Below are 17,295 nucleotides of genomic sequence, written 5' to 3'. Positions count from 1 at the left end.
ACCAAAGAGAGGAAATTCAAGCATAATCAAAAATGCTGCTTATGTTCTTGAGCAAAATATTGTTTCCCCCCCCCAAAAGAAAAGAAAGAAAGAAAAGAAAAGATCTAGGAGGAAAAACAATTGAGATATTAGATCTTTCCTGACAACATATTTGAGTACATTTTTAATGTGAAACACAACTTTGTTCCTTGGATGTTCTTTTAATTGATAATAACATTGTCTTTTTAAAAAGGGCACAAGGCAAGCAGCTGATAAAGCTGTAGAGAAGTGTATCTGGCCTCAGGACTGACCTGACCACTTTTTGCTACACACCTTTGTGTTGGTCCTTCTAGGGCGATTGTATCTACAATTTTGTTTTTCCTATAAACGTAACCAAGCTATTGACCAAATATTCTGAATCAACATCTATTAAAAGAAGATATATAAATAACCAGGAAACAAATGAAAGATGCTCAATCCAAGTAATTATGAGTGAAATACAAAACCACTTAAAATTGTCTGTGAACAATAAGACAAAAGCATAATAGATGTTGATGAAGTGCAGAGGAAGGAGAGCTCTTGCACACTGATAGTAGAAATGCAATTACAAAAATGATACAAAGCTTGCTCAACTTTGACAGAGGACTGCCACAGTAGTTCTGCCACTGGGTATACATCCACAAAGAAGGAAACTAATATGTTATAGAGACATCCCCACCTACCAGTGCATTATGTTATTCCTTACACATGGAATCAGCCTAAGAGCCCATCAACAAATGAGCAGATAAGGAAAATGTGCATACATATAAAGTGAATTATTCAGTAATAAAAATGAACTTCAGCTACTTTTTTATAACTTTCTTGCAGGGCATTAGATTAAGTGACATAAGTCAGGCATATACAGAAAGATAAACCGCACATATTCTCATAAAATGCAGAAGCTAAGCGTTTGATTTGACTGATGTAGAGAGGAGAATAGTGTTATTGGCAACTGGAAAGTGTTGAGGGTACAAATGAAGGGAAGATGGTTAACAGGTGCGTGTTGGATAAGAGTAACTTCTAACAGTCTATGATGCAGTCAAGCCATTGTGGTTGGTCATAGCTGTCTACTTCTAAACAGCTATTAGGAAAGATCTTTAATCTTCTCTCTCTCTCTCGATCTAATCACTAAACATGTTACATACGTAGTTAGATGTTACATCATGCTTCATAAGTATGCACAATGTTTCTATGTGCATTAAAACGTTCAAACTATATTCTGAACAAGAATCTCTGAGCTCGCTTTCTGTCTTATTGGGCTTGCTACAACGCTAAAAGAAAACTGGTGTGAGCTGTAGTGAGTGTGCGCGGTCTGCTCAGCTCCCTGGAGCCAGGGCTGGCTGCAGAGGCTGACAAGCTCCTTCATCATCTGCCACTTTGCTCCACCTCCTGCATTTCCTGCTCCCACTCACCTCCAGGCTCTACCTGACCATCCACATTCAGAGTTCCTTACTTTTTATAGCTTCTACCCCAAGTTCATTCCATTTCTTTTCATCAATTCTCCTAAACTTCCATCCTTTTTGGACTTTCCCCAATGAATCTTGTTTGCCTCTACTTTCTCTTCGGCTGCTTTCAGGTGTCTCCATCCAACAAACTGGCCCTCTGCCTCGCCTAATCTTCACCGCTTGTCTCAGTGCGCATGGTTCTCCCTGCGCCTGCAATTCTCTGGCGCAACCTCTGATACATGCACCAGCCCTTCAAGGTCAATGACACCAATTCTGCAAAGCTAACATGGGGACTTACAAGGCTCCAGACACAACACTAACCCTTCTGGTGACTCCAACCATAAAATCATTGCTTTTTCAACCATTTTCATTGCTACTTCATAACTGTAATTTTGCTACTGTTATGACTCGCAGACGATGTAAATATCTGCGTTTTCCGGTGGTCTTAGGCGAGCCCTGTGAAAGGGTCGCTCACCCGCAAGGGGGGGGCTTGACCCACAGGTTGAGAGCTGCTGGTTTATAGGCTTGTGAACTTGGTATTATTACAATCTCCATTTTATAGGTAAGAAACCAATGCCCGGAGTTGCATGACTGGCCTAGGTTCCCAGACCTCAGTGAAAAAGACACACAATTCCATCTCATTATGTTTAACACCAGTATCCACGCAAGTTCTTAGCCTTCACTAGAATAATTTGCTAACCACACACATACACAGCCTTTATGCAATAACGCACTGCAATTTTTAGAGCGGATCAAGTTGTTCTGAAGGCATGTTTTATTTTGTAATCTCCTTCCTTTTAAAACCCTCCTGCCTCATAGACACGGAAAAAGTCACAAGCAAGAGCGTCTCTCCAGAGACTTTACTTTTGAAATGCAGAGGTCATTGAAATATGTGTCCTCCAGGGGGAAACAATGATTATTTTTCAATTAAGAAAAATATTGTAAGTGGCTAAGAACTGAGTTGCTTTTTGATTTTGACTAATTTGCTTCTTGCTTGACCTCCTTTAGATGTGTTCTTTATTATTTCACCGCCACCAGTATCCCATCTTCCCTTGGAAGAAATCCAGACTGTGTCGAGATGGGTAATATTGACTGAAGGTGTTATAAGCGCTCAGTACTGTTGCTGTTTAGAGACTCAGACTCCATCTTCAATAAGGGAATTCTTGTAACCCCAATCCTGCTATTCCCTGTTTTAAAAAGACCTTTCTCTAGACTTCCGTGTCTCTTCATCATTTTCTCCCTCCTTCTCATAGGCCTCCTCTACTCGATACCATTTATTTTTGCTTGGCTGTCTGGTCTTGTTAAACCTAGGATCGCAGAACAACGTGCCTGGGAGTCCCCTTGAAGGACTCACAGGTCTCTGGAGAGCAATCAGGTGACAGACCCTCAACTCAACCAGACATTGTGTCTGAACTGTTCCAGGGCAGGCGGATCCCATCCCAGCAAGTTGCCTAGCCCCGGGCTCCGCCCATTCTTCCAGCGCAACCTGGAACGGTTGCCACCCTCTGGATTTCCTCCGGGGTTGAACGTCGGGGCTCCGAGGCGACTCAAGATCGCAAGAGGCGCGTCTCTCCTAAAACCCTGTAGCGGGGGCTGCAGTTGGCAGCTGTAGCCGAGGCCGCGAGAGAAGCTCCTCACCTGGGGCCGGCGGCGGCCCAGCTCGGAGGGAGGACGCGGTGGCGGCTGGGGTGGCGGTGGGACCCGCAGCCCGGGGTCGCGGCTGCAGAGCCCAGAGCGTGGGAGGAGACAGCGCTCATACGCCTGCGGCAGCTGAGGCTTAGGCTTCTGCCTTCAGCCCCCACTCCCGCCTCTCGCCCCAGAAATGAGCTGGAGCATCGCCGGTTTGATTCCAGAGCCCGGATCGGGTGGGTTCTTTTGTTTCTTTGTTTTAATGACAGTTCCCAGCCCTTGGGCATGTCATGCGCAATTAATTTCCTGCCTCTTTTCAAGGCAGCTGGGGTGAATTTTTTTTTCTGCATCATCCTTTGGGGGATGGTTGTTTATGATGTGACGTCAGCGGATTGATTTTTCTCTCGTGAATGAGGAGAGACACACAGAGAGACAGAGAGACATAGACAGGGAGACGGGGCGGGGGGACGGGGTGGAAGGAGAGAGAAAGCACCAGCCAGCCACAGATGACAGATGTGCGCAGAAGCCAGGTGCTGACATTTGAAATTCCTTAGGTCAAAATGAGGTTGGAATGGAAATGTAAAAGTGCATTGCCAAGACCTGGAATTACTAAGAAGTTTTTTTTCTTTAAAAAATAAATAAAAGAGAAAAACAAACAAAAAATCCCTTGGGCAGCTCAGCTTCCTGGGCTCCTTTCTCGTTGGCGTCCCCAGTCACGGTGGCACACAGATCATCGGGCGCCCGGGAGCCGCAATAGGCTTGCGGGGACCACGAGGAGGGGCGGGGGAAGTGCGTCACCAGGTGGGGAAGGGGCTGTGTTTTTGGAGAGGAGCGGGAGGCGGTGGGGGTGGCGAGGAATGGGGACGGGAAATGGGTTCCGTGCGCTCTCCGGGGGTATTGTGTCAGGAGATGCAGGCTGGCTACCATGTGACGCGGTCCAGAGCTGAAGGGATTGGCCGAGGCAGTGCAGGCGGTGCAGCTCGCCGGCTTGCTGTTCTCTGCCTTTCTCTCTCAGCATCTTCCTGGGAGCTTGTAGGTGAAGCAGCACCAGCAGCATCCATGGCCTGTCTTTCGGGTTAACACTGTCTCCTTTGGCTTGGCAGTAAGCAGAGCAGACCTCAGCAGCGGCATTGTGAGGACTTAGCTGGGACCTGGAAGCGTATCCTCCTGTGTTTTTTCTGACTCCTTGGAAATTAAGGAATGCAATTCTGCCACCATGATGGAAGGTAGGATTCCCACTGCTGTGGTTGGCTGACTTCAGGCATGATTTGGGTAAACCAGTATGGAAGAATGCATGCAGCCGGTGACTGTGTCTAGAACCTGGCTACCAGGGTTTTTGCGAGCAGCTAAGACAGCTTGCTTGCCACCGGCCAGGGTTTAGACTAATGGAATCAAACCACAGGGTTTCTGCCTAGCTCAGAGCTCCACAGCTCCCAGCTCCTTTGAAAGAAAAAAAAAACCTAAGTGTTTGCAGGGAGCTGAGACAGCTAGGAAGATGCTCACAGGCCAAACAAGTTGGGGGAAAAAAGATAAGGATTTGTGTGTGTGTGTGTGTGTGTGTGTGTGTGTGTGTGTGTGTTAGGTTCCTGAAAGCACGCTGGTTAAATCTTTGCAATGGAAACTTGTTTTCAGAAATTGACATTAGACAGGAGAGGTCATCGGCAGAGTTTTCCACACGCTGTCGTTTTCAGTGAACTGTTTCCGTATCTCAGAAAATATTTTTATCTCTGGGGTTTGCATTATGATATTGGAGCGAGGGGTGCAACAAATTTGGTTCATAAACTGGAGTTTTATGGGGGCTGTCATTGCAGCTTGAGAGCTCTAAGAAAAACACCTGGGTCTCTTGGCTCCTTAATCAGGATCATACCAGTTCAGAAAGGAGAGGGCCCTTAGCTAAACATCAAATGGTTATTTGCTGCTGAGTATCTTAGTACATTTAACATTAAGTGTGAGGAGGGATTTTTTTCCCTGCGAGATGCAATTTAAACTAGGTATTATTCTACTAACTTGCCCTTTCTCGCCTGAGACAGCCAATATCACCTCAGTAAAAGCAACAAATTGGTCAGAGAAGAATCAGGGAGCTCTACGCTGGCTTCGATTTTCTGTTTTCTTACTACAGGATGGCGCAAAACTCCTGGCCTTTCCTAAGATGACAGGCAGAAATGTTGCACCCAGGCTGGGTTTTATAATACAGAATCCAGTGCATAATGGCTCTCAAATAAGCCATTGAGATGACAAGAGAGGCCACATTTAAGTCGAGGTCCGTCCTTCCAGTTGTGGCTGGGCAGTGGACCTTAGAAATTCACTAAACTGGAATAAAAAGATGGTTTCAGTAAAACCTGCAATGTAGCCTGTACTCATTTGGGGGAAATGAATCTCTCTCTCTCTCTCTCTCTCTCTCTCTCTCTCTCTCATCATGTCAAATGTCATTAGTGTGATTTGAGGAAGTGAAGAATTCTGGAGCAGAAGCTCGCAGATTTGGGGAAGTGGCCTTAAAAGGAGTCAGGATATCATTCTGTTTAGAGCCTGGTCTCATTTTCAGAGAGCTAAGTGATCATTGTTAAGACTAAGATTAAACCAGTTTTGGTTAATTCAAAATGAATTTTATCTTTGAATAGCAAAGCGAGACAAGCAGAAAGAATACAACTTACGTTGTTTTCAATTCAAAGCCCATATGACTTACATCCATCAGAAAAAATAACCTTGTCTATATATCATATTTTTTCAGCTAAATTTTATGTGGGGTCTGTTGACATGCATCTGCATACATTCCAATTCAATTCTAGCCTTCCGTAGGGAACTGGAGGACCTGTCCTTTTACTCTCGCCTTGAAACTATCCCATGAGTTATCTGGGGCTGGTAGCGTGTCCTGATGCTCATTAGTGCTTCTCCTGGTAATCAGGTCTGTTGTGCCATCCGGAACGCCAGCTCGAAGCTCTGAGCTAAAGCTCATCTGAGCTGCAGAAACTGAAAGGGGAACTCTAACAAAGACTGGTGTTGGAGCCGAAGTAGCACCACGGCTAGCTTGTCAAATTTATCTCCTGGAGGATGCTATCTTCGCACTGGTTGGGATCAGAGGTGACACTCTGGGTACAGTTGTTTCTAGTGAACCTTTGGGGGAGCATGTAGACGACTGTGCCCCCTGCTTTCAAATTTCATGTGAAACTAATAAATTCTCTCTACCCATAATTCCTATCTGAATGGCCTCCTATTAATTGTTCAGTGACCTTGGAAAAAACTGGTAGAAATCTATTGGCCTGTCAGTGGCCTTCCAACCACGTTGCCAGTCATTTTTAGCAACGTCTGTGTAGATTTCTGGTTCTGCATCCCAGAATCCCTCCTCTAAATTGCTCTTACTCTGAAGATGTGATTGGTAGTTATGTCCACTGAACTCGCCTTGACAGAAAGCCAGACTATTGCACAAACCACAGTCACCTTGGAACCCCCAAAAGGTGCCCGAAATGCTGCCATGGCATCTGTCTGCTGAAATGCCAGCGTGTGCTGTGTGGTTTGCACAACCGAATGTCTACACAGTCTGTTCTCAACCAGTTCCTATGTGCCACATACACACAGTCACACTTGCATGTGCAGTCATGCACATAAACACAGTGCTAAAGAGGGGAGGCTGGAGTTTCTACTTCTGTGTGCGCCTGCGTGTGCATTGCTATCCTGCTGCAGTGTTCCTGTCTACTGCTTTGAAGAAGCATGCAGGGTAACTTTTCCATCCCTCCTCTGTTTTGTGGGAAACAAGAATAAATACGTATTTAGTCGAATAGCTCATGGTTCCGATTCATGTGTGTGTCTGTTTGGAACAGGATATAGGCTTCCTTCACCCAGTGTCTTTTGGAAGGCCTGGTCTTAGATGAGGAATGGTACCACCTCCCTCTTGTTCTAATAGTGCGAGAGGCAGCATCGTAACTGCAGGCTCTGTTTACAGTTCACCAGTGGTGTGTGTCTCCATGGCTCTATTTCAGTTATTCTCATGCAAGTAATATCTTTTAAGAGACTTGATTAGTTGTTTCCTGAATTCTCTGTTTTTTGACAGTGGTGGGTATTAAGTTGTTTCTTTGTTGAAGAAACTACATGATGCTGCTCGGATGCAGTGTGGGAGTGAGGGACGACGTGGTAAGCAGAGGACACTAGAGCTATGGGTCTGTGCAGTGGTGATGTTAAGATGCAGTCAGTGTGGTTACGACAGTAAGTCAGGGGCTACTCTTTGATGGGTTAGTATTAAAAATCTTAAATGGGATTAAGTAAAATCTTTCCTAAGAGAACTGAAAGTAAGCTACGGTCTGTTGAAATCTTTTTATTTCTGAGGCTGACTGTTAAATACATTTCTTGTCCCATACAGAACTAATAAGTGTTCTATGTTTCAAATTCCATCTTCAGGCTCCTAGGTGCTGCTGCATTTAAAACATCACCTTCCCCGTGCCCATGGGTTCATTCTGTAGGACAGCTTTGAAAGAAAAAAGCATGCTTTTAAGGATTTAGTTTCAATTCAAGGTGACGAATATGTTTTAATTTATTTGCTACTCACAGGCATGTCTGCATAGGTGCCTTCTTAATCGAACATTTTATGATACTTTTTCCAGATTTAAAAAAAAATACAAATAAGGCATTGTCACAGGAAGAAAAATACCCATGGTAGAGAAATTTGAACTCAAGTCCGTTTAACGAAACTCATGATTTCAGCTTCTAAGAACTTTTTCCTTTTTCCTTTGTAGAGGAACAGGCATGTCCGCCTTCCTGAAAAACAAGCCTTTGTTTCTGCAGTTGCATATTCTGTTCCTCTCTACTTAAAATATGATTGCTGGTAGAACCTTTTCATTCCTTATTAGTGCTTTTTATGCCCCAAATGATTACTTAGATGATTTTTGTCCAATTTGAGATTAGCTGAACATCTGTTGCTGCAATAAACCTGTAAACTCTAGAAATGGAATTTTCTATTTGGAAAATTCTTTGATGTGATAATAAAAAAAGGGAACAAAGCCTTTTGAACAAGAGTGCTCATTTTATAGTTAGCTCATAGGTTTTAGAGAGAGTGCCTCAAATGCTACTGATTCCCCTCCCTTAAATGGTGAGGTTACTTTAATAAATCTAAGCGTACATCTGAGATTCTAATACTCTATCATTTATGTAACGTCTCTCCACCTTCAGGTGCGAGTTGGGAAGAGACTGTTAGCTCTTCTCCAACCCCACTGGGCAACTTCAAATCTCTGAAAAGAATGTGTAGTCATAGACTAGTCCACCAGCAGAGATTAGCCCAGCTTCTGACTGAGTGCTAAATCCTTGCCATGAACACGACAGCTATCACAACGATACAGCAGAAGAGAGTGATGGCCTTCAATGTGTTTTTAATTTCAAGTATTGTTTTTGGATATTGCTCTGAGTCTTCCCACTTGGCTTATCTAAGTCAATTATTAGCACAGGAAACTTAATTAGAAGAAAACGAGGAGCTAGAGACAAAATTTGAAGGCATCTCCAGAAACTATTTTCATATGAAGCTTTAGAGACTTGTGATAATACTGTCGGTTTTCAATTATGTTCAGTTTGACTTTCCAGTTCCATTCTTGTGACTTTCCCTTTCTTAATTCCACTTTCTATAGGAACCACCGTCCAGTTGAAAGGTCATTACATAAATTCCCAAATGAAATGAAGAAAGGGAGAGATTTTACTGAGATGGCTAGAAAGGAATTTGAGATCGTATTTAATGGGATATGGTGTGTTTTAACTTCTCTGTCATAGAACCCTATATTGAAATTGGCCATGTGAAGAGGTAGTCATGGACAGAAAGGAACAGGAAGCGTGTTGAAGACAGGGTCCCCCGAGGAGAAAGCAGGGGTGGGCAAAGGCATTGGGGCTAGCCTGTCTGTGCACTGACTATCCATATTACAATGGGTGCAGCATAGCTTACTATAGATATGGAAGGAATGAGACTCTATTCTTGGAATCTGAATATTAATTCATTGCTTCTGTAGGATACTAGAAATATTCTATATTTAAAAATACTTATTTATAATATGTAAAACACATATATTTAAATATCTAATATTGTGAACTTCCTTGTTTGAAATTTCTATTCTTTCCATTTCCATTTCTCTTTGAATCCAGTCTGCATGGGCTTGCATGCTCTAGCCTGCTGTCTTCTTCAGGTTCAGCCAGTACTTCATTAACACTGATAATCATACTACACGCCTCTTAGTATTTAGAATAGACTTTTTTCTCCATCCTAGTTCTTGCTTTGCAAAAATCATTTTTCATAGCTTGTAGAATAACTAATTCCCTTAGGATTTTTGCAAAACCCCAACTCCTCATCAGGATTTCCCTTTTGTTCTTGTTATCCCCAAATGCCAAACACACTTTTTGGGCCACAAAGTCCCAACGCTGAAGTTAGGACTTGAAGGAAAGCTCTTAAAGACAGATATCTGGTTTACCACGTTCACCTCTGTAGCTTTCATACCTAGTGGAGGCCTAATACATTTATTCATTGAATAAATGAACAAAACTAGATATAAATAAATAGCTCTTAGAACTACATACTGTACATGGTACATGTGAAAAATAAATGCTCAAATTTATGTTCTCACTAGAGACACGAAACTTACAAACACAGCACAATTAGGAAGTTAGACAGTCTTATAAAGTGCTAAAAGAGGTCATTCATTTGAGACTATGCACTGAGCTTGAATTGTTTGGGTAATTCGTTCCAAAGAAATGAGTCCATGATAGAAAGAGACACATTGTGCTACACCTATACAAATAAATTTTTATCAATACACTGGACGCCTCCCTGATATTTGTGCTTTCCCTTCTTCCATTTTTCCTCCACCATTCCCTTCCTGTGTTCTTTCTTCTCTTCTCTGCTTTAATACCAAGCCTGGCTATGATGGAAACTAGCTTTAAATGGCTAGATAAGTATCAATGAGTATACATTTGAGCAATGTGCTGGTCTTTGCAATGATAGCATCATAGAATGTGAGGTTTTGCAGATGCCAATTTATTCCTAAATAGAGAATTTTTCTCTCTTAGGAGTTTAGTGTATTCACCGAACTTCTGGAGTTTGGGCTTTTGTATATAGAGAGTATGGTTCCAGAAGTCATACTTGAGTGTGAATCTAAGTTCTGGGACTGCTTGGCTGGATGCCTTGAGGAAATGGCTTTACATTCTAGGCTGTGTTTCCTCATGACAGAATGAGATGATTGATCTGTCCTATATCTAGAGTGCCCATCTCTAAGAACCCATTGCCACTGCTGAATGATTGGAGTCTCCCACATTTTCTCCCTCCAAGATTGAACTTCAAGGCTAGACTCTTCTTTCTCCAAACTCAGAATGTATGCCTGGCACACAGTGAACTCAAATGCATTATTATAATACTTTTCTGTTGTTTTTCTGTATGCATGCCACAGGTTAGGTTTGCATTTTTGCAGTACTAGAAGACAAAAGCATCTATGTACCTGTCACCTATAGAGCCTAATATAGAACTATTTCTTTATCCATTAAGATTATAGATAGAACTGGTAAAAACGTAGAGAATAAGTGTCTGGAGGACAAAGCCATGAATGGGTCACCTCTATCACACCTCTTCCCTTAAGAGTCAAGGAATATCACAGAAGAGGAGGCAAAAAGAGCCAGCGGTTAGGGAGCACCAGAACACAGCTGTGTCTCCTGGACATGACAAGACCAATACACTGATGGATACACAGCAGCTATGGTTGCATGTTGTTGTGGTTTGAATAAGAGCGGCCTCTATAGACTCATACATGTGTATGCCTAGTCTCCAGGGAGTGGAACTGTTTGAAAGGAATAGAAAGGTTAGGAGGTGTGTCCTTGTCGGTGGAGGTGTGTCCTTGTTGGTGGAGGTGTGTCCTTGTTGGTGGAGGTGTGTCCTTGTCAGTGGAGGCATGTCCTTGTCGGAGGAGGCGTGTCCTTGTCGGTGGAGGTGTGTCCTTGTCGGAGGAGGTGTGTCCTTGTTGGAGGAGGTGTGTCCTTGTTGGAGGAGGTGTGTCCTTGTCGGAGGAGGTGTGTCCTTGTTGGAGGAGGTGTGTCCTTGTTGGAGGAGGTGTGTTACTAGGAGTGGATCAGGATATCACTCTCAGGTACTGCTCTAGCGCCATGCATGCTGAATTGCCCCCTGCCATGTTGATAAAGGACTGCCCCTCTGAACTATAAGCAAACTCATAATTAAATTCTTTCTTTTATAGTAATTGCCATCATCATGGTGTCTCTTCACAGCAGTAGAACACTAACTGAGACACCTGTGTAAGATCTGCACAAGATTAAGCCAATCGACATTTCCATTTGTAGGAGGCTGGGAATCATCAGGTCAATACACTGAAGGCCTGATAACGGTGCCTCTTGAACTTATTCTTCCCACACTTTTAAGTAAATGGATGTATGTCATGTTCTTGTCTTCATTCATCATTCCAAATCCACGGAGCTGAACATTCAGCTAAGCTTGAACCTATCCAATGAAGAGAGGTTATGCTATATGATAAGACTCTTTCAGAACCAGGATGGCTTGTCAAATGATGAGCTCTCGGCTGTGTCTCAAAGGGAGGAAGGAGGTGAGAAGCCACTACCCTTCTCCGAGGAGTTACTGACAGTTCATAATTGGTAGGGGAAGAGAGTCGGGTTTCTTTAGGGGTGTGGTCCTTGGTTGTAGAACATGCTCCAGTAGATGTCCCCACATCTGTGTGTATATAGACAGCATGATTTGGAGTCATTGAGTTATTAAAATGATTTTTGTGTTTTGTTTAAGAGGATATGATGTTGTGAGTGGGGGGAGGGTTTGGGAATGGATGTGAACGGAATTAGTGGGAGGAGCAGAGAAGGAATATGATCAAAATTCATTGTATGCTTGTATGAAATTCTGGAAGAATTAATAAAATTATTTTATTCTTAAAGCAATTCATTCAAATGAGCATATGGTTTACAACTTAGGTATTGGATGCGTACTACTAGTTGCCAGGCACCTTGTTCAAGGTGCAGTGCATTCAATGGTGAATGACACAACCCAAAATTTCTCTAGGTCCACTTGGAGCTTTTCTGTTAGTCTCAGATACTATACTTACACTAAAAACAAGAGGGGAAAGGAGCCAGCTGCAGTCACTGTCTTTAGAAACCTGGAGTCTGGCATCGTGCCTTGTGAGACACTACCTTCTCACACACATTGCAATCCCACAGCCTCTCTGTGTGGGAAAAAGAGCACCTGTAACTATCCTTATTACAAACAGGAACTGGAGCTCAGTGAGATGAAGTGGCTTTGCTAAGCAGAACATCTACGAGCATCATTAGCTAGACTTTGGCTCCCAGTCAAGAACTCTTTCTGTGTCTAATGGTGTGACTGGGAAGTCTGGGCCTCCGACATGCAAGCAGCAGGCTGTTGAGACTCAGTGTGGCATTTCCTCTCAACTAAGGAAGTTGGTTTCATCACCTAGCTTTGGTCCTTGGAATCAGTCATCAGCTTGAAGAAGGCCCCTAACTTAGCAGCGTGCTCTGTTCCTTTCAGTAACACTCATTGTCTTCCCTGGACTTGATGGTGACAAGGGTCACACTGTGGTGTCACTCTTCCCAGGGACTCTAAACTTTCACAGCTTGCATTCTACAAAACATTTTATAGAAAACCTGCTTCTCACCATGAACAAAAGCCCCTTTCTCCCTTAGTGGGACAGCTCAGTTTTCGCTGGCATCTTGTGAAAGCTTGGGCTATTATCATGAACATATGATAGTGCACACCATCATTTGAAGGCTAAACCAAACTGGTCCAGCCTCGTTTTATAGTTGAGGAAACCAACGCCAATGCAGCAACTTATCCAAGGGTCTTTATTCTCTCTGGAAGATAAATGAAAGTTCATTTTAGTCATGATTCCGAAAATGTGGATAGACAAAGACGGGGAACCCATGGTGTCTTTCAGGTTCAAAGGTGCTGAGGCTGGTTGGACGACTGCCAAAAGACACACAAATGAATGTGTCCCTGGGGTCATCGTTCTACTGAGCACACATACAATGTGGCCATTTATAGCGCTTTCCTCTGTGAGCTTATGCACCTGCTGTCAGCGCCTGTGAAAAGAAGGGCAAGCCTTGAACCCCCCTACCAGCTGTGTGACCTTGAGTGAGTGCTGGTACTGCCCCGTACATGAGGTAGGAGCAGAGCTAATCCCCACCTCCCAGAGTCATTTTGAAAACTCGCTGAGATGATGAATATGAAAGTATCCGAAAGAGGCTGGTGCGCATGCACTGTTTCTCTGGGCTCTACCCCTGAGGTTACTAGTTCATTTTCAGAGGCTTAATGCTGCATCTTGCATCTCTTCCTGCCATAGAGAAGGTTGCCTCACCGCCTCTGCAGACAGGCCTTGCACATTTCTCCCTACCCACGTTTAATTTATTAGCATTTTCTAACATCCTTTATTCTGTGTCTCCATGATAGACAGCTCTGATTTTGACTATGGCCGGCATCCTTAATCAATCCTAACTGTCTTTCTCTCTGGCTTCAACAAGTGTCTTGACGTATTCTTCCAGGACACTTGTGTGGATTGGTTGGAGCCAGCACACGGCCTCTCACTTTGTGTTTCCTCCCATGGCCAGTTTCCCGGAGTAAAAATAGAATGACTAAAACCAGAATGCGGGTGGTCTCGCTGTGCATTCCCGCCCCACAGATGCTCACAGCGAGTTACTGAAAAGGAGATGAGAAACTACCCATAGCATGAACTATAGCAACAATGGGAAGAAACGGTCTAATCCTTCAAGCATGGGAAGTTCCTGCTTTAGTGCTGTGACTTTAACCTTCAAGTCTCTCTCAGCTTCTCTTGTCCCTCGTGCAGGTGGTGGAGGTACACACCTAGTCACTAAACTCGTGTGACTGTTTGGACTCCTTCCTGATTCCTGTCCCCACCCTCTCGTTCCCAATGGGTTCTCAGAGTTGTAGATAACCCTTCCAGTCTTCCGGTCCCCCCACTAACTCATCTGACCGGACTTAACCATGTCACCTCCAGTGTAGCCGGTCATGATGGTTAGAAATCAGACCCTCCCTTCCTTTCTTAGCTGGCTTGCTTGTGAGATAAGATGTCCTGGGCGAAGCTACCCCTCACTGCTCTGCCTGCGCAACACAGACGCTTTGTTATTTTCTTTCCTTTACACACCGTTCTCCCCTTCCGTTTATAGTAACAAATCCAAGTGGGTCCTGTGCAGTCAAGGCCACACAAAAGTGCCCTCTTTACATAGGAGAGTCCCCTTCTCCTTGCTGATGAGAGATTCCTTTTCAGCTACCAAGGCCACGGAGCATACTGGAGACTGCTGACTTTGGTCAGACTGACCTATGTCAAATCTCAAGTCAGTGACCTTGGGAAGAGAGCAAGTGGATCTGTTTCCCCATTAAGAATATGAAATTCGTGGTTGTAGTCATTTAACATGAAAAGTTCTAAGAATTAAGTCAGAAAGTGTACTTTACTAAGAGAGACCAGACCAAACCAGTGGAAAGAAGGAGGGAAGGAAAGAGACAGGCGGGGGAGGGAAGTGCTGATTTCAGATTGGCTGATATGGGTTGTGGAGACTGGCAGAACAATTCTGGGTCAGGCAAGGGTCAGTGATGCTGTAGCCTTTGTGCCCAGTGTTGAGAGCCCAGCAAGTGTTAGATGCTGTTCTCTGCGGGCACAAACTTTTATACCAGTCCCGTTCTTCATATAGAAATGAAAAACTGCCTTGGCTAAAACCTGCCCCGCTCATTTTGATTTTCCCAGCGTGGGGTATATGTCAGCACTCAGGTAGTATCCGATGAATGGATGAGCACTGGGAAGGAATTGCAGACTTTAGCAGAAGCAGCACCTAGCATGCAGTTAATTCTCAGAGTCAAAGGACTTAGCCTATGCAAGGCGTTTAGAAGGTCCTGGGGGCCATAGTAAAGGCTCAGTGTCTCTGAGCAGTGGCTCTGTTGGGCTGTGAAAGGCTTCTGTATTTTTTTGAGATGTCAAGTACTGGTCTGGATTGTGTCCTCTCTGCAGCTCTAACATGCCCTCTGCCATGGAGGATCCTTCAGGCTGAGAACCATACTCTGGTCCTAGAAGCATGCAGGACTGTCTCAAGCATGTCTGTTCAATGCTTCAAATAGTTTGCCTCTGGTTTTGAGTAAAAAGTTTTCACTGTTTGAACATTTGAACAAAGACAACATCGAATCACCAAAAAAAAAAAAAAATCAAATCACTGTTATGAAATGCCAACCATTGGTACAGCTCACCCAGTGTGGACATGAGCTCTGGAGGCAGACAACCTGAGGTTCTGTAACTCTCAACGAGTCCTTCTGCAAAATGGTAAAGTAAGCCAACTATGTAAAACTTTGGGAAAATTATATGGGATGGTAAACAATCTGCACTTGGCACAGTACGTAGCATACTAAGTACATGCTCCATAAAGCATAGTGCTTAACTGCTTTCTGATCAAAATATATTTCTGTGTCAAATTCTAAATATATGTGGATGTGTGCATACCTGCATATGCATACATTTGTGCATATGCATATGACTTTTTCTCCATTAATTTGACTATAACAACTATTCTAGGCAATGTCTACATTTGGGAAGACAATGAGTTATAGAAGTGACTTCTCAAATTCAAATTCTCACATTTCCACGTTTATGGGAACTTTTTCAAGTTATTTAACTTTCCCATGTCATGGTTTCTTCTTCTGCCCAAGATAATCTCTACCTGAAAATTATTGTAAGGATTAGATTAATTCAATATTTAACAGGTATTATTATTATTATATGTTCCACACATGATCTTGAAGTAGTTTCCAAAAACATCATTGTTCTTGTTGGTTGTTGATAAGTTACATCATTGATGAGTTATGTCATTGTTCCCCTGTCATGAGATATTTAAATCGTTAGCAGAAGCTTAATTTGTGATTGAGTTAAAAATTGCTCATGCCAACAAGTTGTGTATTGAAATATGAATTCGTGGGTCTTGCTCAGTGGCTGATCAAGGCGAAGGGATAAAAGTTCTATATTGTGTTCTGCTCCTGGCTTTGCCCAGTGGCTTTGGAAAAGCCAGTTCCCATGGAAAGAGAAAGCGATAGAAAGAGAGTTTTGCTCCGGTTAAAAACTACTCTGTCTGTTTTGCATTGCTGTTCATTAGTTGTGACATGAGGCCAAGTGGACTGACACTCCCTCTGCTGTCTGTGCGTCTTAGGTGTATGGCCACATCTCTGTGTTCTCATCCGTATCGTGATGAATATTCTGAGCATCCCTGACTTTGCCACCTGGACATTCAGAGAAAAGTACAAAATATATGGAAAGTATTATGAAACGTGAAATATTGTAGAGGCAAAATATAGCCTTGAGGGTGTAATTTTCTATCATATCTTGGAGGCTTTTTTTTTTCCATTAAAGGCTTAGGTTCGATATTAATAATTCTTAAGCTGTAACGAGTTTTAAGGTCTCTAATGAGCCCTTGCTACTGGTAACCTTTCCCCACATCCCCTGCCTCTCGGGCCTACAAACAGTCTTCATTTTGGATACCAAGGGGTGTGCACCTTCCTACTGTGTTGACTTATTTATTAGATTGAGGGAGTCTATATATAACATTGCTAAGCAGGATAAAAATATTATTACTAATAATGGCTGTTTAGTGAGACAGTTTCAAATACAGTTGAAAGTGTGTGCAAATAAAATGTACCTTGGCCCAGTTCCAAAGCCCAACACAGTTCTGAGTTCTACTTCAGACTACAGGTAGAGCAGATTCAGTCTAATCTACTCACTCAGAATGCCAGAGCCAATGATTCAAACTGGATTTCTTTCCCTGACTCTTCTCTTGCCTTCTCCTTCATGGCAGCCCACTTCAGTGTGGCTCACTGAAGACTGGAGCTCAGTGGGATGCGTGTGATAGTTCAGTCGGGAATGTGCTCACCACACAAACATGAGGACCAGGGTTTGATCCCCGGGACCCAGACAAAAGCTGTTTGTACTCTCCGCTCTCGATGTGTAGCATGCAAATCCTGGGGCACCAAATTAACTGAAGTGGGGTGTGCCCGGGCAGTGAGAGCACCTGTTCTCGTACACGGAAGTGAATGGTAAATGAGGACCGCTACCCACAGTTGCTCTCCACATACATGCATGCATAGTGCAGCCACACACAAGAACCTGCACACACATGAACCTATGCATACGCACACATACAAAATGGTTCTTTTCACACTCTTGATCAGCTTTTGGTT

The 17,295-nt window shown here is 43.5% G+C and overlaps 1 protein-coding gene across 18 annotated transcripts in view; it reads left to right on the top strand.

The window, feature by feature from the left end:
• Window positions 1–2,996: 2,996 nt before the first annotated feature.
• The window catches only part of Sgip1 (SH3GL interacting endocytic adaptor 1), a 181,682-nt gene continuing 167,383 nt past the window's right edge, over window positions 2,997–17,295 (top strand). For 17 of the 18 annotated variants that reach the window (XM_057785339.1, XM_057785338.1, XM_057785341.1 and 14 more), the window contains exon 1: window positions 3,971–4,318. In XM_057785339.1, coding sequence (XP_057641322.1) covers window positions 4,309–4,318 — 10 coding nt within the window. In that variant the 5' untranslated portion in view covers window positions 3,971–4,308. Of the gene's footprint in view, window positions 3,329–3,970; window positions 4,319–17,295 lie in introns of those variants that run through there. The other variant, XM_057785325.1, reaches the window with a different exon arrangement.

Source organism: Chionomys nivalis, chromosome 11, assembly GCF_950005125.1.
Source record: "Chionomys nivalis chromosome 11, mChiNiv1.1, whole genome shotgun sequence".
Classification (NCBI taxonomy): Eukaryota; Metazoa; Chordata; class Mammalia; order Rodentia; family Cricetidae; genus Chionomys; species Chionomys nivalis.
The sequence above is the reverse complement of the archived record's forward strand: the minus strand, read 5'-3'. Positions and strand labels throughout refer to the sequence as shown.